This window comes from Tursiops truncatus, chromosome 2 (genome assembly GCF_011762595.2).
Source record: "Tursiops truncatus isolate mTurTru1 chromosome 2, mTurTru1.mat.Y, whole genome shotgun sequence".
Classification (NCBI taxonomy): Eukaryota; Metazoa; Chordata; class Mammalia; order Artiodactyla; family Delphinidae; genus Tursiops; species Tursiops truncatus.
Genome location: NC_047035.1, coordinates 105,709,939 through 105,735,674, shown reverse-complemented (window position 1 = coordinate 105,735,674; position 25,736 = coordinate 105,709,939). Strand labels below are relative to the sequence as shown.

The 25,736-nt window shown below is 37.9% G+C and overlaps 1 protein-coding gene across 2 annotated transcripts in view; it reads right to left on the bottom strand.

Annotated features, from left to right (window-relative positions):
• Positions 1–25,736, bottom strand: part of USP3 (ubiquitin specific peptidase 3) — a 90,996-nt gene that overhangs the window by 6,619 nt on the left and 58,641 nt on the right. For both annotated transcript variants that reach the window (XM_033851768.2, XM_033851770.2), the window contains 2 exons: positions 23,639–23,745; positions 23,383–23,463 (listed from right to left, as the gene is read on the bottom strand). In XM_033851768.2, coding sequence (XP_033707659.1) covers positions 23,383–23,463; positions 23,639–23,745 — 188 coding nt within the window. The remainder of the gene's footprint in view (positions 1–23,382; positions 23,464–23,638; positions 23,746–25,736) is intronic.

Sequence of the window (25,736 nt, the reverse complement as noted above, 5' to 3'; positions counted from 1 at the left end):
ACCCCTTATCAGATATATGATGCAAATTCAGTAGGTTGCTTTTTCATTTTGTTGATGATTTCCTTTGCTGTGCAGAAGCTTTTTAGTTTAATGTAGTCCCACTTGTTTTTGTTTTTGTTGCCTTTGCTTTTGGAGTCAGATCCAGAAAATCATCACCAGGACTGAGGTCAAGGAACTTACTGTGTATGTTTTCTTCTAGGGGTTTTAGGGTTTCAGGTCTTACATTCAATTCTTTAACTCATTTTGAGTTAATTTGTGTGTAAGATAGTGGTCCAGTTTCATTCTTTTACATATGGCTGTCTGGTTTTCCAAACATCATCTATTGAAGAGACGGTCCTTTCCCCATTGCATATTCTTGGCTCCTTTGTCATAAATTAACTGACCATGTATGCATGGTTTAGTTCTGGGTTCTCTATTCTGTTCCATTGATCTATGTGTCTGTGTTTGTGCCAATACCATACTGTTTTGGTGACTGTAACTTTGTAGTACAGATTGAAATCAGGAAGCATAATACCTCCAGCTTTGTTCTTTTTTTCTCTAGATTGCTTTGGCTATTCGGGGTCATTTGTGATTCCATACAAATTTTAGAATTATTTGTTCTAGTTCTGTGAATAATGACATTGGTATTTTCATAGGAATTGTACTGAATCTGTAGATTGTCTTGGGTATTATGGTCATTTTAACCATTGATTCTTCCAATCTGTGAGCACAGTATATCTATATCTTTCCATCTGTTCGTGTCACCTTCAATTTCTTTTATCACTGTCTTGTAGTTTTCCAAGTACACGTCTTTTCTATTAATTAATTTTTATTGGAGTATGGTTGCTTTACAATGTTGTGCTAGCCTCCACTGCACAACAAAATGAATCAGCCATACACATAGAGATATCCCCTCCCTTTTGGGCTTCCCTCCCATTTAGGTTACCACAGTGCATTAGGTAGAGTTCCCTGTGCTATACAGTATGTCTATTTTATACATAATATCAATGATGTATATGCAAGTACACGTCTTTTACATCCTTGGTTGGATTTATTTCTAAGTATTTTATTCTTTTTGATGTGGTTGTAAATGGTATTGTTTTCTTAATTTCTCTTTCTGATAGCTCACTGTTAACATATAGAAATGCAACAGGTTTTTGTACGTTGATTTTGTATCCTGCAACTTTACTGAATTTAATTCTAACAGTTTTTTTGGTGGAGTCTTTGGCATTTTCTATATATAATATGTCATCTGCAAATAGTGACAGTTTCACATCTTCCTTTCTAATTTGAATGCCCTTATTTCTTTCTTGCCTAACTGCTCTGGCTAGGTCTTCCAATACTATGTTGAATAAAAGTGACATAAGTGGGCATTCTTGTCTTGTTCCTGATATTAGAAGATTTCAGCTTTTCACCATTGAGTATGATGTTAGCTGTGTGACCTGACATATATGGCCTTTATTATGTTGAGGTGTATTCCCTCTGTACCCACTTTGAGAGTTTTTAGCATAAATGGATGTTGAATTTTCTCAAATCTTTTTCTGCATGTATAGACATGATCATATGATTTTTATCCTTCATTTCTGTAAATGTGGTAAAACAAATCGATCGACTTTGCAGATGCTGAACCATTGTTGCATCCCTGAAATAAATCCTACTTGATCATTGGTATATGATCCTTTTAATGTATTGTTGAATTGGGTGTGCTAATATTTTTTTGAGGTTTTCTGTGTTTATGTTCATCAGTGATACCGGCCTGTAACTTTCTTTTTTTGTGGTGTCCTTGTCTGACTTTGGTATCAGGTAATGCTGGCCTTATGCGTTTGGAAGTGTTCCCTCCTCTTCTGTTTATTGGAAGAGTTTGAGAAGGATTGTATTCTTCTTTGAATGTTTGGTTGCATTCACCAGTGAAGCTGTCTGGTCCTGGACTACTGTTTGTTGGGAGGCTTTGATTACTGGTCCAATTTCCTTACTAGTAATCAGTCTGTTCACATTTCCTGTTTCTTCATGATTCAGTCTTGGTAGGTTGTATGTTTCTAGGAATTTATCCATTTCTTCTATATTGTCCAATTTGTTGGCATGTAATTGTTCCTAGTGGTCTCTTATGATCCTTTGTATATCTGTGGTTATCAGTTGTAATGTCTCCTCTTTCATTTCTGATTTTATCTATTTGAGTCCTTTTTTAAAATAGTTTTTAATACGTGATTTTACTTATTTATTTGGCCATGCCACATGGCATGTGGGATCTTAGTTCCCCAACCAGGGATTGAACCACGCCCCCTGCAGTGGAAGCACAAAATCCCAACCACTGGACTGCCAGGGAATTCCCAGTCCTCTCTTTTTTACTTGGTAAATCATAGCAAAAGGTTTGGCAACTTAGTTTATCTTTTCAGAGAATCAGCTCTTAGATTTATTGATCTTTTCTGTTGTCTTTTTTGTCTCTAATTCATTTATTTCTGCTCTGATCTTTGTTATTTCCTTCCTTTTAGTAACTTTGGATATCATTTGTTATTTTTCTAGTTCCTTGAGCTGTAGAGTTAGGTTCTTTATTCGAGATTTTTCTTGTTTCTTGAGGTAAGCATTTATTGCTGTGAACTTCCCTCTGCCTTTGCTGTGTCGCATAAGTTTGGTATGTTTTACTTCCCTTTACATTTGTCTGAAGGTACTGTTTGATTTCTCTTTTGATTTCTTCTTTGACCTACTGGTTGTTCAGTAGCAAGTTGTTTTCATCTCCACGTTTGTCATTTTTCTAATTTTCTTCTTGTAGTTGACTTCTACTTTCATACCATCATGGCTGGGAAAGATGTTTGATATGATTTCAGTTTTCTTAAATTTATTAAGACTTGTTTTGGGAATTCCCTAGTGGTCCAGTGGTTAGGACTCCATGCTTTCACTGCCAAGGACCCAGATTCAATCTCTGGTCTAGGAACTAAAATCCCATGAGCCACACAGTATGACCAAAAAAGAGAGACTTATTTTGTGGCCTTACATATGATCTACCTGGGGAATATTCCATGTGCACTTGGGAAGAATGTGTATTCTGTTGCTTTTGTATGGAATGTTGTGTATATATCTGTTAAGTCTGTCTGATCTAATGTGTCATTTAAGGCCAGTGTTTCCTTATGGATTTTCTGTCTGGATGATCTATGCATTGATGTAATTGGGGCATTAAAGTCTCCACTATTTATTGTATTGCTGTCTATTTCTCACTTTAAGTTGGTTAATATTTGCTTTATATAGTTAGGTGCTCCTATATTGGGTGCCTAAATATTTACAAACGTTACATCCTCTTGTTGTATTGACCCCTTTATCATTATATAATGCCCATCTTTGTGTCTTATTACAGTCTTTGTTTTAAAATCCATTTGGTCTGACATACCTATCCTAGGTTTGTTTTGGTTTCCATTTGCATGGAATATATTTTTCCATCCCTCTACTTTCACTCTGTGTGTCCTTATATCTGTAGTGAGTCTCTTGTAGGCAGCATATAGATGGGTCTTATTTTTTTAGCCCATTCAGCTGCTCTGTCTCTTGATTGGAGAATTTAGTCCATTTAAAGTAATTATTGATAGGTATGTACCTACTGCCATTTTGTTAATTGTTTTCTGGCTCTTTTGTAGTTCCTCTCTGTTCCTTTCTTCTCTTGCTCTCTTCCTTTGTGGTTTGATGACTTTCTTTAGTGGTATGCTTAAATTCCTTTCTCATTATCTTTTGTGTATTTACTGTAGGTTTTTACTTTGTGGTTACCATGAGGCTTACATAATATATTTTAGACTTAAAACTTGTAACAGTCTATTTTAAGTTGATAACAAGTTCAAACGCATTCTGAAGCTCCATTTCCTCCTGCCCACATTTATGTTTTTGATATCACATCTTTAACATCTTTATTAGAGTATAATTAATGTCACATCTTTTTATCTTGTGTATCTCTTAACTAATTATTGTATATTTTACTACTTCTGTCTTTTAACCTTCATACTAGCTTTCTAACTGATTAATCCACTACCTTTACTATATATATTTACCTTTAATGGTAAAATTTATACTTTATGTTTTTGTTACTAATTAGTGCCATTTATTTTCAGCTCAAAGAAGTCTAACACTTCTTGTAAGGTCAGTTTAGTGGTGATGAACTCCTTTGGCTTTTGCCTGTCTGGAAAACTATCTCTTCTTCAATTCTGAATGATAAATTTGCCAGGTAGAATATTCCTGTTGGAAATTCTTTTCTTTCAGCACTTTGAATATATTGTGCTACTCCCTTCTGGCCTGCAAAGTTTCTGCTGAAAGATTAAGATTCTGTCCTTGTTTTTAACTTTTGACACTTTAATTATGTGTCCTGATGGGAGTTTTCTATCTCTTTGTTGAAGTTCTCACTGTTGTTCATCCATTCTTCTCCTGAGATGGTAAGCATCTTTATGACCATTATTTTGAACTCCTTATCAGGTAAATTACTTATCTCTGTTTAATTAAGGTTCTTCTCTGAGGTTTTATCTTGTTCTTTCATTTGGAACATAGTCCTCTGTTTCTTCATTTTGCTCGACTCTATGCATGAGATACCACAGCCACCTCTCCCAGTCTTGAAGGAGTGGACTTTGTGTAGGAGATGAACCATATTGCTCAACCATGCCCTAGCTCTTGGTTGTCTCTCAAAGCTGGAGGTGTCCCTCCCACCAGAGTCAAAAAATTGGGGTCCAGACGAGGGTATAAACTCCCTTCTGGGAAATACCAGTGAGCTGTGGCAAGGCAGAGGGAGAGTGCAAAGATGACCTCCCTGGCCTGTGTTGCCTGAGAGTACCTCTATAAGCCCCTAGGTGTGTGCCAAACCAGAAGCCTGCCTCTCAGGCCAAAGCTCCAGGAAAAGTAAATTGGCCTCTTTTACAGGAAGACTTGGGGTTTTAGTCTGCTGTCTGTGCAGTGCCCTGGAGGTGGTAGCCTACCAAGCACTATCTTCAATGGTTAGAGTCCTGTGGGACCCAGGAACACAAGTCCCTCCCCCGTGGCCTCCAGAGACAGGCAGTCAAGGGGCATCCCATGGGCTGCAGTCACAAAAAATGGGGCACCAGACATGTCTAAGAGCTCCCCTTCAGGATATAATGGAACTGCGGAGCACGGCAGAAGGAGAGGACAGCACCCACCCTCCAGGTTCTCTGGAAAGGATTACAGTCAGCCCTTAGGTGTGTGTCTAATTAGAAGCCTACCCCTCAGGCTGCAGCTATGATGATAAGCATATAGGCCTCTTTCAGAGAAAGGCTGAGCTCCTAAGTCTGTTGCTTCTTGCTGTGCCTGGAGAGTGATAGCTGTTTAAGAGCTCTTTCTCCATTGGTTACAGTCCTCTGGGACCTGTGAGCATAAGCCCTGCTGGCCACCACAGCCAGGTGACGTAAAGGTGTCCCCTGACAACAGCTACAAAAATCCGAGTGCCAGACAAGGGTATAAGCTCCTTTCTGGAAGATACTGGTGAGCTAGAGCAAGGCTTTAGCCTTGCTAGAACACAAAGGTTGCATCTGCTGGCCTCCACTCCCTGAGAGCAACTCTGTAGGCCCCTAGAACTGCGCCAGACCAGAAGCCTGCCCCTCAGGCCAAAGCTCCTGGACAAGCAAAGCCTCAGAAAGACGGGGCATGTCTGTCTGTTTTCTGTGCAATGCTGTGGGGATGGCAGTCTGCCAAGAACTGTCTCTCCATTGTTATAGTCTCATGGGATGCAGGAATGAATGTAAGCCCCTCTGGCCCCCAGAGCCAGGTGATAAAGGGGCATCCCCTGACGGGAGCTGCCAAAACTGGGGCACCGGATGCATGTGAAAGTTCTCCTCCAGGTGCTCTGGAGCATGGCAGAGAGCCTGAAGATGGTGCCTGCTGTCTGGAGCAAAACAGAAAAGGAGTGTAAAGATGGCAGCAACCCAAAGCAGCGTGCGCGCACGCGCGCGTGCACACACACACACACACACACACCCCACCCCCGCAGCTCCGGCAGGTTTTACCAAGGCAAAGGGAGAGCATGAAGATGGCACCACCAGCCTCCATCCCTGGAGGGTATCTCAGCCGGCCCCTGCCCCTCAGGCTGATGCTTTAAGGTCAGCAAATAAGCCTCACATAAAGTCTCGGTGCTTTTCAAAGGTCTGCTTCTGCATGGGCCCCTAAAGCGAGTGAGTCCGTGCACAAGCCCTTTAAGAGCCATTTCTGAGTCTTGTGGGTCTGGTGGATGCAAGCCCTGCTGGTTTTCAAAGCTGTTTTGAGGCCTCGCTTCTCAAGTGCAGGTCTTAAAAGGTGGGGTGCCTGGTGAAGGGAGGAGCTCTGGGTTTTGAGTTCCCTCCCTATGTGGGTTGCTGCCCTGGGTGTGGGCTTATGGTGAGATTGTGTCTCAGCCTCTCCTACCCACTACAATGTGGTTCCCTTCTTACTTGCCCAATGTGCAGGAGTCACTGTTAGTTTTTAGGGTTTTTTTCAGAGCAAATTGTTCCATACGTAGCTGTAGATTTGGTGTGTCCATGGAAGGAGTTAAGCTCAGAATCTTCCTGTGTCACTGTCTTGAGCTGGAATCCCCATGCATTCTTTTTTTTCTTCTTCTTCTTTTTTTAATTGAAGTATAGTCGATTTGCAATGTTGTGTTAATTTCTGCTGTACAGCAAAGTGATTCAGTTATATGTATATATACATTCTTTTTACATTCTCTTCCATTATGGTTTATCATAGGATATTGAATATACTTCTCTGTGCTGTACAGTAGGACCTTATTATTTATCCATTCTATATATAAAAGGTTACATCTGCTGACCCCAACCTCCCAATCCATCCCTCCCCCAACCCTCTCCCCCTTGGCAACCCCAAGTATGTTCTCTATGTCTGTGAGTCTGTTTCTGTTTTGCAGATAGGTTCATTTGTGTCATATTTTAGATTCCACATATCAGTGATACCATATGGTATTTGTCATCCTCTTTCTGACTTACTTCATTTAACATGATAGTCTCTAGTTGCATCCATGTTGCTGCAAATGGCATTATTTTGTTCCTTTTTATGGCTGGGTAGTATTCCACTGTGTATATGTACCACACCTTTCTTATCCATTCATCTGTCGATGGACATTTAGGTTGTTTCCACATCTTGGCTATTGTGAGCAGTGCTGCCATAGGGGTGCATGTATCTTTTTGGATTAGAGTTTTGTCTGGATATATGCTCAGGAGCGGGATTGCTAGGTCATATGGCAACTCTATTTTTAGTTTTTTAAGAAACCTTCATACTGTCCTCCATAGTGGCTGCACCAACTTACATTCCCCCCACCAGTGTGGGAGATTTCCCTTTTCTCCACACCCTCTCCACTATTTGTTATTTGTACAGTTTTTAATGATGGCCATTCTGACGGGTGTGACGTGGTACCTCATTGTAGTTTTGATTTGCATTTCTCTAATAATTAGTGATGTTGAGCATCTTTTCATGTGCCTACTGGCCATTTGTATTTCTTCTGTGGAGAAATGTCTATTTAGGTCTTCTGCCCATTTTTCAATTGGGTTGTTTTTTTGTTGTTGAGTTGTATGTACTGTCTGTATATTTTGGAAATCAATCCCTTGTCGGTTGCATTGTTTGCAAATATTTTCTTCCATTATGTAGATTGTCTTTTTGTTTTGTTTATGGTTTATTTTGCTGTGCAAAAGCTTGTAAGTTTGATTAGGTCCCATTTGTTTATTTTTGTTTTTATTTCTATTGTCTTGGGAGACTGAACTAAAAAGATCATTGGTACAATTCCCTGCAGGTGTTCTTGAGTATACCTTTGCTCCCTGATCCCAATACCCGGAATGTACATCCCACAACTGCCTCTCCTCAACTCAACTTTTCACGTTTTGGTTTTTTTTGTTTTTGAGCCTTTCCCAACCTCCAGGGGAAGTGACCCTTCCTTCTTAACCCTGTCCTAATAGATTTCGTTAATACTACATTGCCAACTTGCTATTTTATCTCAAGGATGGTTCCTCCTTTTATTTCCTGAAGCAAGTAACAAATATTAAACTTAGAGTGATGCTGCCCTTAGGGACCTCCGAAGTCACACATCTCTAGCTACAAGAGCACTGACTATACCACAGACTGGCTTGTACTGTGAATCCCTTTAGATTGATCACTATGGTCTTGTAATCTCTGAAGCTGAAATTACAAGAACTTCCATCAGCAAGTATTTGTTGCATTGTGTGAAAAGCTGTAGCCTTGCAGGGAAGGAGGGGGAGGTGGGGAATGGGATTATATACATAGGAAGGAAAAATATAATTTTCCGCATTTAAAAATCAGCATGTAAACACTCAAACTAGGAAAAGAAGGCAACTTTTTTAATATGATAAAGGTCATGTATGAAAAATTCAAAGCAAACATCATACTGAATGGTGAAAGACTGAAAGCTTTTCCCCTAAGATTAGGAACAAGACAAAGATGCCTTTGCCACTTCTGTTCAACATAGTATTGGCAATTTTAGCCAGAGCAAATAGGCAAGAAAAAGAAAAGGCATTAAAACTGAAAGGAAAAAGTAAAATTATCTGTTTGCAGATAATACGATCTTTTATGTAGAAAACTCTAAAAATAAAAAACCAAACTGCTAAAGCTAATATACCAATTTGGTAAAGTTACAGGATACAGAATCAACACAAAAAATTAGTTGTTTTTGTACACTAACAATGAACAACCCAAAAATAAGACAGTCTCATTTATAATAGCATTTTTAAAAGGAATAAAATACTTAGTAAAACATTAACTCAAGAAGGCAAAAGATTTGTACTGAAAACTACAAAACACTGCTGAAAAAAATTTTATAAAGACCTAAATAAATGGGAAGACATCCCACGTTTATGGATTGGAAGACTTGATATTGTTAACATGACAATACCACCGATAGAAGTACAAAGATTCAGTGCAATTTCTGTAGAAGTCCCAGGGGCATTTTTTGCAGAAATAGAAAAGCCCATTCTAAAATTCATATGGAATCTCAAAGAATCCCAAATAGCCAAAACAATCTGAAAAAGCAGAACAGAGTTGCAGGACTCACACTTTTCTGATTTCAAAACTTACTACAAAGCCATAGTGTAGTACTGACATAAAGTTAGTTTTCAGGGCTCTTTCAGAGGAAATTGTTCCATACGTAGCTGTAGTGGTGACATAAAGTGAAAGAGAATACAGAGTCCAGAAGTAAACCCTCAAATATATGGGCAATAGAATTTTGACAAGAGCAACAGGATCATTCAATGGGGAAATGACGGTCTTTTCAACAAATGGTGCTAGGGAAACTGGATATCCACATGCAAAAGAATGAAGTTAGACCCTTACCTAATACCATAAACAAAAATTAATTCAAAACTCTTAGAAGAAAATATAAGGGAAAAGCTTCATGACTTTGGATTTGACAATGATTTCTTTGATATGATACCAAATGCAGGGGCAACAAAAGAAAAATTAGATAAACTGGACTTTGCCAAAATTAAAAACTTTTGTGTATCAAAGGACACTAACAACAGAGTGAAAAGACTAACCACAGAATGGGAGAAAAATATTTGCAAATCATGTCTCCAGTAAGGGATTAATAGATAAAATATATAAAAAACTCCTACAACTCAACAACAACAAAAATAAACCACTTGATTCAAAAATAGGCAAAGGACTTAGACATTTCCCCAGAGAAGATATACAAATGGCCAAATAAGCACATCATTCAACATCATTAATGATTAGTAAAAGGCAGTTCAAAACCACAATGAGATACCACTTCACACTCATTATGATGGCTATTATTTTAAAAAAACTGAAAAATAACAGGTATTAGCTAGAATATGGAGAAATTAGAATCCTCATGCATTGCTGGTGGGAATGTAAAATGGTGCAGCCACTGTGGAAAACAGTTTGGCAGTACCTCAAAAAGTTAAAGAATTACCGTATGATCTAGCAATTCCACTCCTAGGTATACACTCAGAAGAAGTGAAAGCAGGGACTCAAACAGACTCAAACGTAAGTATACTTACGTTTGCAGCAACATTCTTCATAATAGCCAAAAGGTAAAAGCTACCCAAAGTTACATCAACAGATTAATGGATAAACAAAATGTGGTATATATGTACAATGGAATATTATTCAGTCTTAAAAAGGCAGGCAATTCTGATACATGCCATAGTATGGATGAACCTTGAAACCGTTACGCTAAATGAAATATGCCAGTCACAGAAGGATAATAGTATGATTCATTGAATGTAGAATAGAGGTACCAGGGCTAGGGAAAGAGGAATGGGGAATGAATGTTTAATTGGTACATTTTCTGTTTTGGATGATTTCTAAAGTTCTAGAAATAGTGGCGATGGTTGCATAATATTGTGAGTTTACTGAATGCTGCTGAATTGTACACTTAAATTATTAACATGGTAAATTTTACGTATATTTTACCAGCATAAACACACTTTTTTTTTGAATAAGTGAAAATCAATATCTGCCTGAAGCTTTCTTTCATAAACAAATAGAGTAGGCAAGAATGATGACTCTGAGATACTCGGTCACTCAGCTTCTCCGTCCCATTAACCAGGTGGTGGTATGATTTGCTAGCAAGACATCCATTCCCCAAGTCTCCCCAGCCACATAACACTGAGAAGCAGAAACAACTCGATGGTGGGGAAGCATCTTTTTCCTATATTTAACCTGCACTGAACCACTTTCCTGTGTATGGAAGCATGCAGTCATTCAGACGGGGTTACTAATGAGTTAGTAGGTGGCATTGTGAAAGTCTCCGTTGATAATTACTTAGACCCTCTAATTTCAGGAATATGATACCCTTACAAATGTTGAGATTATTGAAAGAATATATCAACATTTCACAGCGACTCAGCTGCATTTTTGAGACCAAAATGTAAAATGCCCAGAAGTACTGGAGTGCTCTCTGGTTTCTTCTCCCTGCTAAGACACGGGTGGGCGCCTCTGCGGCCGCCCTGCAGGTCTCCCTCCGTGGGGAGGCCCCACCCACTTTCCACACACAGGCCTAGAGCCACAGCATCTGGCCTTGGCCCTGCATCATCCTGCTCCTTTTCTGAAAACAAAGCCCCTCCCTCTAGCAACCGTCCAGTCCTTTTCTTCTCCCCAACACAGTTTCACCTTCCTTCCTCCAGCATCTTTTTGCTTTCCAACATTTTCTTCCTTTGTATTTTTCTTCCTCCCTGACTTTTTGAGAGGCTTAAACTTATGGGGTGACCACCAAGTAAGTGGTCCCACAACTGACTTATGTACAAGATAGTGCAGAGTTGCCTCCTTTTCATGTGAGGCCGTACATGATAAACCAAAATGGAACAGAAGCCATGAAAAGCCCATCAGACGATTCACACGCAAGCAATAAAAGCTGAGCCTAGTTTTTCCAACACTCAGTTTTAAAAACGGTGGCCCCAGCTGCCTCTCAGAGCCCTCTCTCTCTCTCTCTGTTCTCCCAACTCTCCCTGGCGCTGCCACAGGCACAGGAAGCCCACACCTGGGGCTGTCCCCAGACAATGACAGGCCAGGAAACTGCTGTGCCAAGGGCAGCCTCTAGGGAGTAGTTTCAGTGAAGAAACGACATTATAAATCCTTGCTGGATTTGTAAAGAACTACCCCCACTACCACAATCACCTCCCTATGGGTTTAAAAAAGCTTCTTTAGTTCTCCTGAAAAGTTAAGGCCTATGTGTAATGGCTTCTATGGGTTAAAAAAATAATAACTCACAACAATTCTAAAGTTCCAAGTGCTGCCTTTATATAAAGCAGCTTTTAAAGGAGTTTTTAAGTTAAAATATCCTTAACCATGGTATTTCTGGAAATAAGTTTAGAAGGGATGTTTCTTTTCCTCTTTGTGCTCTTTTGAATTGTCCCCAAATTCTACAATAAACATACAAAGAATTTTGCTTTTTTTTGTTTGAAACATATGCACACAAACATTTCTTTAAAAGGAGGACTGCCTAGATACAGCATCTCCTTGACATTCACAGATCTGACAACTGCCATCTTAACTATTTGAAAAGTCTGAATGACCCCGAAATGTACTACAGTGTAATATTCTGCAGCAGCATGAACATGAATCTCACGTCAGAGCTCACATGTAGAACTGAGTCACATGGCCGGTGACCAGTCTACTAGGCACCCATCACTCACAACTCAGCCAAGTTTTGTTGTTCTCTACTTACCTTCATTAAGGATCTGAGAAAACAGCTTAACGTTTTCATTTCTACTTTACTGCGTTTCATGAGGGAAAAATATATGTGTGTGTGTTTGTGTGTGTGTGTATATATATATGCCATATATATATGTGTATGTGTGTGTGTGTGTGTGTGTATGCATGCCAAGGTGGCTTCTAAAACTCCTAAGATTCTTAAAGGTTTCAGGGCATATATTTCATAAATGTCAGTCTAACTCATTACATCGACTGTTAAACAGCATTCTGTAGAGAGCAGGGAATAACACTGATTTGTTGAAGTTACTAGATCACTTTATACACTATATAAATTAAACAAAGCAGTAATTGGGAAGTATGCATAAATAATCCACATTTTGTTTTACTCCCCCAAAACAAATATATAAAGGTGATACATTAAGTTAAAAAACTCAAACAATATAAAAGAGATGAAAAATAGTCCCAGTTCCATTTCTTTCTGAATCCCACTACCCACTAAGATAGTCACTGTGAACAGGTGTACACTGCTCAAGAATTTTTTTAATATTATAAAATGGAAGAATTCATGGAATAATTCTATATATATACTTCCATGGATAGTGTTTGACTCTACAGTATTTTGTAGCTTTCTTTCTGTGGCCTAGCTGTTGATCAGTTTTATCTTTCTTAAATGTTACATAGCACAGTGTATTAAACCAATGCCCTACTGGTGGACACATAAGTTATTTCTGATTTTTTGCAATAGCAATGTTTCCATGAATATCTTTTACATATGTTACTGTCCACGTTCACAAATGAAATTACTATGTCTAAAAAAAAAGCCCATTAATAATGGTGATCACTACCCTCCAAAAATGACTGTACCAATTTATACTCCTAACAGCAATATATGAGAGTGCCCACCTTACGAAACTTTCACTAACAGTGTATATTATCTGTCTTTATCATCTTGACTAATTTTGCTTTACTTACACTTTCTTGAATATAAATGAGACTTAGTATTTTTCCAGATGTTAAATTGACCATGTGCATTTCTCTTATTCATATATTTTGCCCGTGTACTTTTTTTCTATATGTTACAAATATTAGTTTCAAGTTTATCATCTTTTCTACTTTGTTTATGGTATCTTTTACCATTATACAGTTAAATTTATGAATTTCTAGCCTTCATGATATACTTACAAAGCTCTCTCCTACAACATGATCAAAAAGATGTTTTACTATAATGCCCTTGTGGTTTTATTTTTCACACTAAATCTTGAAGTCTCAAATTAATCTGGGAAAACATATGAGTTAGGAATGAAATTAATGATTCCCACATAAATTTTCATTTACACTAATACAACCTATAGTAATTTCTTATTTTCTCCACTAATTTGAAGTGTCTCCTTTGCCATTTAGTTAATTCCCATATACATAGTACTTCCAGGACACTACCTATGTCATCTCTGTCCTGCTCCATTATTTTTGTTTTAAAACTTTTTTAGCTCCTCTTAAGAGTATCTGCTTATAGAAGAACTTCTGAACTAATTAGAATAAATGTAAGAAGTAATTTGGGGGAAAACGACATCCCTGTCATACTGGGTCTTCCCATCCAAGAATATGACATGGCTCTGTTAATTCTAGTTTTTTCTGTCCTTTTATAATTTCTTCATCTAGGTCTTGCATATTTCTCAATAAATTTATCCTCAAGTACTTTTGAGTTTTTAATACAACTGTGAATAGGATCTTTTGCTATGTATAAGAAAGCAGTTGGTTTTTGCCTATTTTCTATTTGGCCATCTGACTAAGCTTTTTAGCTCCACATTAAGCATTTATTTATCAAATCAATATCTGTGTGTGTTTTTTGTTAACTGAGGGCTAGGAAAGCAGGTCTCCTGCGTTCCAGAGATAGCTAGGGCTAAACATTCTTTCATAATTTCCAACTGATTCTCTTGAAATGTTCTAGGTATGTAATAATTTGGTCTTTCCTCTTCACTACTTATTTCTTTTCCTTGTCTACTGCCTTGTCCCACAGCAGCAGTCCTCCTGGCTGATTCCTGACTGTAATGGAAAGTCATTAGTGCTTCACTATTAACTGTGATGATCACTGGCAGCTTTTGATAGATAATCCTCAACAAGTTAAGAACATGTCTATTCCTATAATAATAGGGCTTTTTTTTTCTTCTTTTAATCAGTCATGAATTTGCAATTTTATCAAAACCTATTTGGGCATTTTGATTTTTCTTCTCCCAACAAATTATACTTTCTAATATTAAATCAGTCTTGCACTATTGAAATAAATCCTACTTGATCTCTGTATATTACTGTTTCAGGACACTACTGGACTCTATGTGCTAACATTTTATTTAAGATTCTTTATAGTATTAGTAAGATAAAGCTACATTTTTTTTCCTTTCAGATGGTATCTTTGTTAGGGTTTAGACATGGGGTTATTTTAGCCTCCCATACACCCTTTCAGTTAAATGATTTCAAATGACAGTGGTCTTTCTCACCATCACCTTTCCTTTTTAAATGAAAACTAACCTTAACAATTACAGATCCAAAAAGCACATAAGTAATTCTAGCCAACTAGATGTCTAAGCATGTAAAAGCAAGACTTCTCAGGTAATCACACATCTCCATCCCCATTTAATAAACAAATGTGTATTCCTCAACTAAAATTCATCACACTATGGACTGTCCAAGAAAAATGACTGCCCTTAATTGATATTAGTGGTAAACAAAAAGAGAATGAAGCGTTACCACACCCCATCATATAGTTTTTAAAGCTGATGTAAGCTACTTATTTGTTTATTTTTTACTAAAGTGTATTTGATTTACAATACTGTCTGGGTTTCAGGTGCACAGCGAAGTGATTCAGTTATACATACGCATATATCGATTTTTTCAGATTCCTTTCCCTTATAGGTTATTACAAAATATTGAGTATAGTTCCCTGTGCTATACAGTAGGACCTTGTTGGTTATCTATTTTATATATAGTAGTGTGTATATGTTAATCCCAAACCCCTATTATAATTTATCCCCTGCCCTGCTTTCCCCTTTGGTAACCTTAAGTTTGTTTTCTATGTCTGTGGGCCTATTTCTGTTTGGTATATAAATCCATTAGTATCGTTTTTTTTTTAGATTCCACATATAAGCAATATATGGTATTGGTCTTTCTCTGTTGGCTTACTTCACTTAGTATGATAATCTCTAAGTCCATCCGTGTTACTGTAAATGGCATTATTTTTTATGGCTGCGTAATATTCCATTGTATATATATACCACATCTTCTTTATCCACTCCTCTGTCAATGGACATTTAGGTTGCTTCCATGTCCTGGCTATGGTAAATAGTGCTGCAGTGAACATTGGGGTGCATATATCTTCTCAAATTATGGTTTTCTCCAGATATATGCCCAGGAGTGGGATTGCTGGTCATATGGTAGTTCTAGTTTACTTTTTTAAGGAACCTCCATACTGTTGTTCATAATGGTTGTAACCAATTTACATCCCTACCAACAGTGCAAGAGTGTTCCCTTTTCTCCACACTCTCTCCAGCATTTATTGTTTGTAGACTTTCTGATGATGGCCATTCTACCTCACTGTAGTTTTGATTTGCATTTCTCTAATAATTAGTGATGTAAGCATCTTTTCATGTGCTTTTTGGCCATCTGTATGTCTTCTTTGGAGAAATGTCTATTTAGGTCTTCTGCCCATGTTTTGATTGGGTTGTTTGGTGTTTTGTTATTGAGCTGCATGAGCTGTTTGTATATTTTGAAGATTAATCACTTGTCAGTTGCTTCATTTGCAAATATCTTCTCCCATTCTGAGGGTTGTCTTTTTTTGTTTTCTTTATGGTTTCCTTTGCTGTGCTGAAGGTGTTAAGTTTAATTAGGTCCCATTTGTTTATTTTTGTTTTCATTACTGTAGGAGGTGGATCCAAAAGGATTTTGTTGCCGTTTATGTCAAAGAGTGTCCTGCCTATGTTTTCCTCTAAGAGTTTTACAGTATCCAGTCTTACATTTAGGTCTTTAATCCATTTTATTTTTGTGTATGGTGTTAGAGAATATTCTAGTTTCATTCTTTTACACATAGCTGTCCAGTTTTTCCAGCACCACTTATTGAAGAGACTATCTTTTTTCCATTGTATTTTCTTGCCTCCTCTGTCATAGATTAGTTGACCATAGGTGCATGAGTTTATCTCTGGACTTTCTATCCTGTTCCATTGATCTATATTTGTTTTGAGGCCAGTTCCGTTTTTCTTTCTCAGGACTGCTTTGGCTATTTGGGGTCATTTGTGATTGCATTAAAATTGTAAAATTTTTTGTTCTAGTTCTGTAAAAAATGCCATTGGTAATTTAATAGAGATTGCATTGAATCTGTAGATTGCTTTGGGTAGTATAGTCATTTTGATAATACTGATTCTTCCAATCCCAGAATGTGGTATATCTTTCCATCTGTTTGTGTCATGTTCAGTTTCTTTCATCATTGTCTTACAGTTTTTCGAGTATAGGTCTTTTGCCTCCTCAGGTAGGTTTATTCCTAGGTACTTGGTTCTTTTTGATGTGATGGTAAATGGGATTGTTTCCTTAGTTTCTGTTTCTGATCTTTGGTTGTTAGTGTATAGGAATGCAAGAGATTTCTGTGTATTAATTTTGTATCCTGCAACTTTACCAAATTCACTGAAGAGCTTTAGTAGTTTTCTGGTAGCATCTTTAGTATTTTCTATGCGTAGTATGTCATCTGCAAACAGTGACAGTTTTACTTCTTCTTTTCCAATTTGGATTCCTTTTATTTCTTTTTCTTCTCTGATTGCCATGGCTAAGACTTCCAAAACTATGTTGAATAAAAGTGGGGAGAGTGGACATCCTTGTCTCGTTCCTGATCTTAGAGGAAATGCTTTCAGCTTTTCACCATTGAGTGTGATGTTAGCTGTGGGTTTGTCATATATGGCTTTTATTATGTTGAGGTAGGTTCCCTCTAGGCCCACTTTCAAGAGCTTTTATCATAAATGGGTGTTGGAATTTTGTCAAAAGCTATTTCTGCATCTCTTGAGACGATCATATGGTTTTTATTCTTCAATTTGTTAATGTGGTATATATCACACTGATTGATTTGAGAATATTGAAAAATCCTTGCATCCCAGGGATAAATCCCACTTGATCATGGTGTATGACCCTTTTAATGTATTGTTGGATTTGGCTTGCTAGTATTTTGTTGAGGATTTTTGCAGCTATGTTCATCCGTGATATTAGCCTGTAAGTTTCTTTTTTGTGGTACCTTTGTCTGGTTTTGGTTATCAGGGTGATGGTGGCCTCATAGAATGAGTTTGGGAGTGTTCCTTCCTCTGCAGTATTTTGGAATAGTTTTACAAGGATAGGTGTTAACTCTTCTCTAAATGTTTGATAGACTTTGCCTGTGAAGCCATCTGGTCCTGGACTTTCGTTTGTTGGAAGTTTTAAAATCAGAGTTTCAATTTTGGTGCTTATGATAGATCTGTTCATATTTTCTGTTTCTTCCTGGTTCAATCTTGGAAGTTTGTACCTTTCTAAGAATTTGTCCATTTCTTCTAGGTTGTCCATTTTATTGGCACATAGTTGCTTGTCTCTTATGATCCTTTGTATTTCTATGGTGTCCACTGTAACTTCTTTTTCATTTCTAGTTTTATTATTTTTTTGAGCCCTCTCCCTTTTCTTCTTGATGAGTCTGGCTGAAGGTTTATCAATTTTGCTTATCTTCTCAAAGAACCAGCTTTTAGTTTCCTTGATCTTTTCTGTTATTTTCTTCATCTCTATTTCATTTATTTCTGCCTTGATCTTTATGATTTCTTTTCTTCTACTAACTTTGGGTTTTGTTTGTTCCTCTTTCTCTAGTTGCTTTGGGTGTAAGGTTAGGTTGTTTACTTGAGATTTTTCTTGTTTCCTAAGGTAAGATTGTCTTGCTATAAACTTCCCTTTTAGAACTGCTTTTGCTGTGTCCCATAAGTTTTTTATCATCTTGGCTTTCATTTTCATTTGATTTCTTCAGTGATCCATTGGTTATTTGATAGCATACTGTTTAGCCTCCATATGTTTGTTTTTTTAGTTTTTTTCCTTGTAGTTGATTTATAATCTTACAGCATTGTGGTCAGAAAAGAAGCTTGATATGATTTCAGTTTTTTTTAATTTACCAAGGCTTGCTTTGTTGCCCAACATGTGATCTATCCTGGAGAATGTTCCATGTGCACTTGAGAAGGTGTATTCTGCTGCTTTCGGATGGAATGTTCTATAAATGTCAATCCATCTGGTCTAATGTGTCATTTAAGACCTGTGTTTCCTTATTTATTTTTTGTCTGCATGATCTGTCCATTGATGTAAGTGGGGAGTTAAAGTCCCCCACTATTATTGTGTTACTGTTGAGTTCTCCTTTTATGGCTATTAGCATTTGCTTTATATATTGAGGTGCTCCTATGTTGAGTGCATATATATATATATATATATATTTACAATTGTTATATCTTCTTGGATTGATTCCTTGATCATTTTATAATGTCCTTCTTTGTCTCTTGTAACAGTGTTTTAAAGTCTATTTTGTCTGATATGAGTATTGCTACTCCAGCTTTCTTTTGATTTCCATTTGCATGGAATAGCTTTTTCCATGTCCTCACTTTCAGTCTGTATGTGTCCCTAGATTTGAAGTGGGTCTTTTGTGGACAGCATATATATGGGTCTTGTTTTTATATATGGGTCTTGTTTTTGTATCTATTCAGCCAATCTATGTCTTTTGGTTTGAGCATTTAATCTGTTTATGTTTAAGGTAATTATCAGTATGTTCTTATTGCCATTTTGTTAATTGTTTTGGATTTGTTTTTGTAGGTCTTTTTTCTTCCCTTCCTCTTTTGTTCTCTTGTGATTTGATGACTATCTTTAGTGTTGTGTTTGGACTGCTTTTTCTTTTTCGTGTGTCTGTTATAGATTTTTGGTTTGCAGCTACATTGAGGTTTTGATATAACAGTCTATATATATATATATATATATATATATATACACACACACACAGGATTAAGTTGCTGGTCTCTTAATTTCAAATGCATTTGTACTCTCCTCACAATTGCTGATTTTGATATCATATTTGTGGTTTGATGATTTCCTACCCTTACTATATGTTTACCTTTATTGGTGAGCTTTCCCATTCATAAATTTCTAGCTGTGGCCTTTTCCACCTAGAGAAGTTCCCTTCGCATTTGTCATAAAACTGGTGGTGCTGAATTCTCTTAGCTTTTGCTTGTCTGTAAAGCTTTTGATTTCTCTGTTGAATAGGAACGAGAGCACTGCTGGGTTGAGTATTCTTGGTTGTAGGTTTTTCCCTTTCATCACTTTAAGTATATCATGCCACTCCCTTCTGGCCTGCAGAGTTTCTGCTGAAAAATCAGCTGATAACCGTATGGGGTTCCCTTGTATGTTATTTGTTGCTTTTCACTTGCTGTTTTTAATATTTTCTTTTTGTCTTTAATTTTTGTCAATTTGATTAATATGTGTCTTGGTGTGTTCCTCCTTGGGTTTATCCTGTATGGGATTCTCTGCACTTCCTGGACTTGACTGTGTGTTTCCTTTCCCATGTTAGGGAAGTTTTTGGCTATTATCTCTCTTCAAGTATTTTCTCAGGCCCTTTCTCTGTTCTCCTTCTGGGACCCATATCATGCGAATGTTGGTATGTTTAATGTTATCCTGGAGGTCTCTTAGACTGTCCTCATTTCTTTTCATTCTTCTTTCTTTATTCTGTTCCACAGCAGTGATTTCCACCAGTCTGTTTTCCAGCCCACTTGTTCGTTCTTCTGCCTCATTTATTCTACCACTGATTCCTTCTAGTGTATTTTTCATTTAGGTTATTGTATTGTTCATCTTGTTTGTTCTTTAAAGCTTCTAGCTCTTTGTTAAACATTCCTTGTATCCTCTTGGTCTGTGCCTCCATTCTGTTTCCGAGATCTTGGATCAACTTTACTGTTATTACTCTGAATTTTTTTTAAGTAGATTGCCTAGCTCCACTTCATTTAGTTGTTCTTCTGGGGGTTTATCTTGTTCTTTCACCTGGAACATATTTCTTTGTGATGTCATTTTATCTAACTTTGTGTGTTTGAGGTCTCCATTCCCCAGGCTGCAGGAGTGTTAATTCTTCTTGGTTCTGGTGTCTGCCCCCTGGTGGGTGAGGTTGGTCCAGGGGCTTGTGCAGGCTTCTTGGTGGGAGGGGCTGGTGTCCGCCCCCTGGTGGGTGGAGCTGGGTCTTGTCCCTCTGGTGGGCAGGGCCATCTCAGGAGGTGTATTTATAGGTGGCTGTTGGCTCTGGATGACTTTAGGCAGCCTGTCTGATGACGGGTGGGGCTGTGTTCCCACCCTGCTGGTTGGTTGGCCTGAAGTGTGCCAGCACTGAAGCCTGTAGGCTGTTGGGTGGGGTCAGGTCTCTTTGCCAAAATGGTGACCTCCAGGAGAGCTCACACCAATTGAGTATTCCCTGGGGCGTCTGCCACCAGTGTCCTTGTCCCCACAGTGAGCCACAGTCAAACCCCACATCCCCAGGAGACCTTCCAAGACCCTCAGGTAGGTCTGACCCAGGCTCCTATGACTGCTTTGCCCTGGGTCCCAGTGCATGTGAAACCTTGTGTGTGCCCTCCAAGGGTGGAGTCTCTGTTTCCTCCAGTCCTATGGAGCTCCTGCACTCAAGCCCCCCTGGCCTTCAAATCCAAATGCTCTGGGGACTCCTTCTCCTGATTCCAGACCCCAAGGCTGGGAAGCCTGATATTGGGCTCAGAACTCTCACTCCTGTGGGAATCTCTATGATATAATTATTTTCCAGGTTGTAGGTCACCCACCTGCCAGATATGGGATTTGATTATATTGTAGAAGTGCCCCTCCTACTGTCTCATTGTGGCTTCTTCTTTGTCTTTGGGTGTAGAATATCTTTTTGGTAGGTTCGAGTCTTTTTTGTTGATGGTTGTTCAGCAGTTGTGATTTGGTGTTTTTGTGAGAGGAGGTGAGCTCAAGTCCTTCTACTCCACCATCTTGTCTCCAGCCTCTCCCTCATTCTTAAGCAGAAGTTGAGCCCTCACAGGCAAATGTCGTTGATGCTTCATCATGAAAGATAATTGCCACTGCATGTGCTTCTTTGTCTCTCGAGGCAGCCTGGTTATATTTTTGATGTTGTACTGTTCAGTTACCTTGTGAAAGTCTCTGAAATATGCTGCCTTTTCATCTGGAAATTTTTCTAGCCCTCTGGGTCCTTTACTAGATGCCTTCTTGAAAACCACCAGCATCGTCTGAAAATCTCGTTTTGTTGCATTTCGCAGATACTGCATGGTTTAGAAATTCTAAAGCTGACAGTAAGCTCTTTAACAAAATGAAGTCTGAGAATTCAAAGGAAAGCCAGCTGAGAATACAGGAAACATGTTTCTAGCCAAACCCTCAACACCTCAGGATGGTCTGGGCCCCCTGATGCTAATACCGATCTTTATCAGATTTCAAGGAGGCAAGAAAAATACTACTTGGGATATGAGGCAAATTCCATTTGCCACTATTCTTGTTTATAGTACCAGTCAACCACCTAAGTAAGCTGTGTCATACACTCTCCTGGATGGTCTCAAGAAAGGAACATCTCTCATATTAGGGCATTAAGTTTAACTGAAATGTTACAGAGGCAATAAGAACCATGTATGACCAATTCAGGAGGGGTGGGGGGAATCAGCACTGAAGGAAGGAGGGAAGAAACCTGAACAAATGAGTGTCTCTGGGTCTTCCAATCAATCAGTCAAAAATCATCTGGACTAACGGTTTTGTTTAACATGAGGAATTATGATTCAAATAGATACCCAGATATATATATTAAGGAACAGTATTTTTTACTACATTAATATTATTAGTGTTATTGAAATTTTAAGATGAAGTCAATCTAATTTAGATTATATAATTTGAGGCTAATTCCTTTAACTTTCACTGATTTCCCCTCTAAATGATCAAATAATAAATGATCAAATAATATTTGTTTTATGCTTAAGTTAGCCTGTATTCATATGCCATAAATATAAAGGGAAAATGATCTGACAGACACTTGCTATCAAGTATACTGTGATATTTTCTTAATCTCAAATAGGCCAAAAACAGTTTTAGAGAAACATACTAGAGCCACATATTTTAGAGGGAAGTGGCATGGATGGGGCTTCCTTAAATTTCTTCTGTACTCCTGTTCAAAAGAGACAATCAACACTGTTGTATAGGTGGAGAACAAACTAAAAGCATCTACAACGTGTTTTCATATCCATTTTATAGGATAATTTGCTTCTACAGCAGCACCGTCCAGTAGAACTTTCTGCAACAGTGGAAATGTTCTGCACCTGTGCTGACCACTACAGTAGCCACTGGCCCCAGGTGGCTCCCAAGCACTCTAAGTGTGGCTAGTATAACTGAGCAACGGAATTTGAAATTTCACTTTGATTGATTTAAATAGGCACATGTGACTTCATGGTTGCATATTGGACAGTACAGTTTTAGACCAACAGAATCTTCTGTTTTGTAAGAAAAATTTACATTATATGTATATTAATCATTATGACAATACTACCTAAAACTCTTTGACAGTACTCCCTAAAACGTTTAGTGAACATGTAATTCAGGGTAGAAACTTTATTTGCCTTCACTATAGAGGTACTTAATGACAGAACACATACTAATCCTCTTTCTTTTTTCTATCCTAGTTTCTTCTTTCTATGACTAAAAAGAACGATTAGTCATTTTAGTGGTTGGTCAAGGACAGGTCTTCTGCCTTGACTAAAGTAGTTAATACTCATCAAGGAAAAAATCTGTTCAGAAATCTCTGAAAGTAAATGTGAATTTGTATCTTGCAATTAAAAGCAAGGCCTCAGGCTTAGCCAACAGTTATGTCATCAAGAGAGCTCTCAAATTATTAGTCATACAAAAGAGTGAAAGACACCATAATTTATAAAACTTTCCTGAGGTTCTTTCTTCCTCTGGCTACTAGTGGAATATCCATAGAATAAATTCTATTTCATTAGATCAGAAAAAGTTTTGTTACAAACTTTCAATTTTAAACTAGTTTTAAAAAGAGGAGAAAGGTGAGAAATATGTTTCACCTGGCAGGTCAGTATCTCTGGCAGGCATTCTTGCTAAACAGAATTTTTTTGTACAAGAAGAGACATTCAGGTTTGACTTTTGTTAAGTTATAACGCAAATTAATTACAACAATCATTAGGTATTTCAAGGGGGAAAAAATCTAGAACATCAAAGTATCTTTACCTCGTAATGAGCAAACTGGTCCATTTTCTTGATTCTTAGAGCGTTTATTTCTGAACTGACTTGGAATATCTAATGAAAGGTCTTAAAAGGAAACAGGAAAACAACTGTTAAAGGCATATAACCACATTCAAAAAATAATTTCAAAAATTGATGTATTTTTAAGGATTTATCTCTTTACTGTCTTAGTTTTCAAAGGAAACATTACAGTTATTATTTTAATACAATATCGTATCTCCATATGCCAAATATGTCTTACCTAGGAATGGATCAAACTTTCTAGATTCTGTCCCACATATGAGGCAGTTAACCTCATTTTGGAGAATGCCTCCGAATATAGCCGTGACAACTGTAGACGCTCCATTTCTAGAGAAAATCACACAGGAAAACATCTCAGTAAAAAACTAAAATACATACGTGGAGGTGGCTCTGGGGTGTGTGTGTGTGTGTGTGTATATATCATTTATTAATTTAAATTATAACAAAAATTTTGAAGCTATATATAGATGTATACCAAATAAAAGGTTTAAGCCACTGTCCTTCCCCCAGCTCCTCTCCCAAACCCACTACTTTGTACAAAAGTTCCTAACAAACACTGAACATTTGCCATTACTAACAGATCACGTACGTGCCTGTCTGTACTCAGGGCAACAGGACCCCTTTCCCTCAATTATACCCCTCAGAAAAGAGGGAACTGCCTTAGATTGGACCCTTTGCAAGACTTCTCATATTATGGGGAGCACTCTCAATTACTTTACTTTGAACAACAACCTTGATCAAAGATAGTTTCAGGTTTTTTTAGATGGTCGTATTTGGGGAAAATGAGGTAAACAAATTTAGTAATCACTGGTGGAGATATGACTTCACATTTGAAGTGCTGGATCTTACTATCAACAAGCCTTTTAAAAAGCTCACTTAAAACAATATAATAATTCCCTTGTGGAGATAAAAAAATATGTACAGCACTTTAAGAACAATAAGAAACCAACTGTCCTAATATTACTTAACCTCTCTGTGCCTCAGCTTCATCAAATGTGAAACAGGCATAACATCTATCTACCTCAGAGGCCTGGTGACAATGAAATGGGAATATACCTACAGTGCTTTTAGACAAGTGCTTAGCAAAAAGAAAGACCTTAGAGTGTTGTAAGCATCTTTTATAACAATAATCAGGATCATACCTGCCTTCTGCTTTTCTTTCCTAAGTATCTTGGACATGTAACTCACAGGTGCACAGCCTGCCACGGTATGGACAGAGAATGCACAAGAACAGCTGAGAAAGTGCACCAGTGACAGCATGATTAGCAAGCACTTATATTATTTGGCACTTACATGCCAGGCTCCATTCTAGGTACTTTCCATGTAAATCAATTAATCCTCACAGCAACTCTGAGGTAGATAAGATCATCCCCATTTTGCAGACCAGGAAGCTGAGGTTCATAGGTTAAATAACTTGGCCCAAGTTCACACAGCTGGCCTGACCTGAGCACCTGCTGTGGACACTATGCTCCTTCTCTTAATTGAACTAATATATAATATTAATGGGTAAATCAACTATACTTCAATAAAAAAATATTATTTTAAAAACCAAAATGGCGGGCTTCCCTGGTGGCGCAGTGGTTGGGAGTCCGCCTGCCGATGCAGGGGATACAGGTTCGTGCCCCGGTCCGGGAAGATCCCACATGCCGCGGAACGGCTGGGCCCGTGAGCCATGGCCGCTGAGCCTGCGCATCCGGAGCCTGTGCTCCACAACGGGAGAGGCCCATGTACCGCAAAAAAAACCACCCCAAAATGGCTTTGGGTTTCACTGCAACAACAGGAACCCACATAAAATTGTCAACAGAACAAATAAAGATGAATCAGAATAAAAACAAAAGTATTAATGGATACTGAGGTTCATTTGTGTGCTGTCATTAACAGTACTCCAGTGAACACAGATAATAACTTTTGTGCACTTATGCAGTTACTTGAGCCAGTATATTGCTCTTTTTCGCTAATAGCAATTTGAGGTGGTTTCTGTCACTTGTAGTCAATAGTACTCCTAATACACTGAACCGTACTTCAAGTTGCTCCAAATTAGACCTACTGCAATGATGAGACAGACAAAACTTACCTGAGCAATTCTATTATTTTAAAAGTTTGCTTTCTTTTCTATGAAAGGGCTTCCTTCCTTACTGGCAAAAAACAAAAAAGCTACAGTATGTTTCTTTTAAGTTGTTCATAGGATACACATGGCTTTAGTAAATTACAAAGGGAAGATACAATGGGAACTGTAGGATATAATGGCCATTTCAGGTTTTAGATTTAATATCTGTATCACAAAGGATATACCACCCCCCAAAAAAAATCTACTGAAA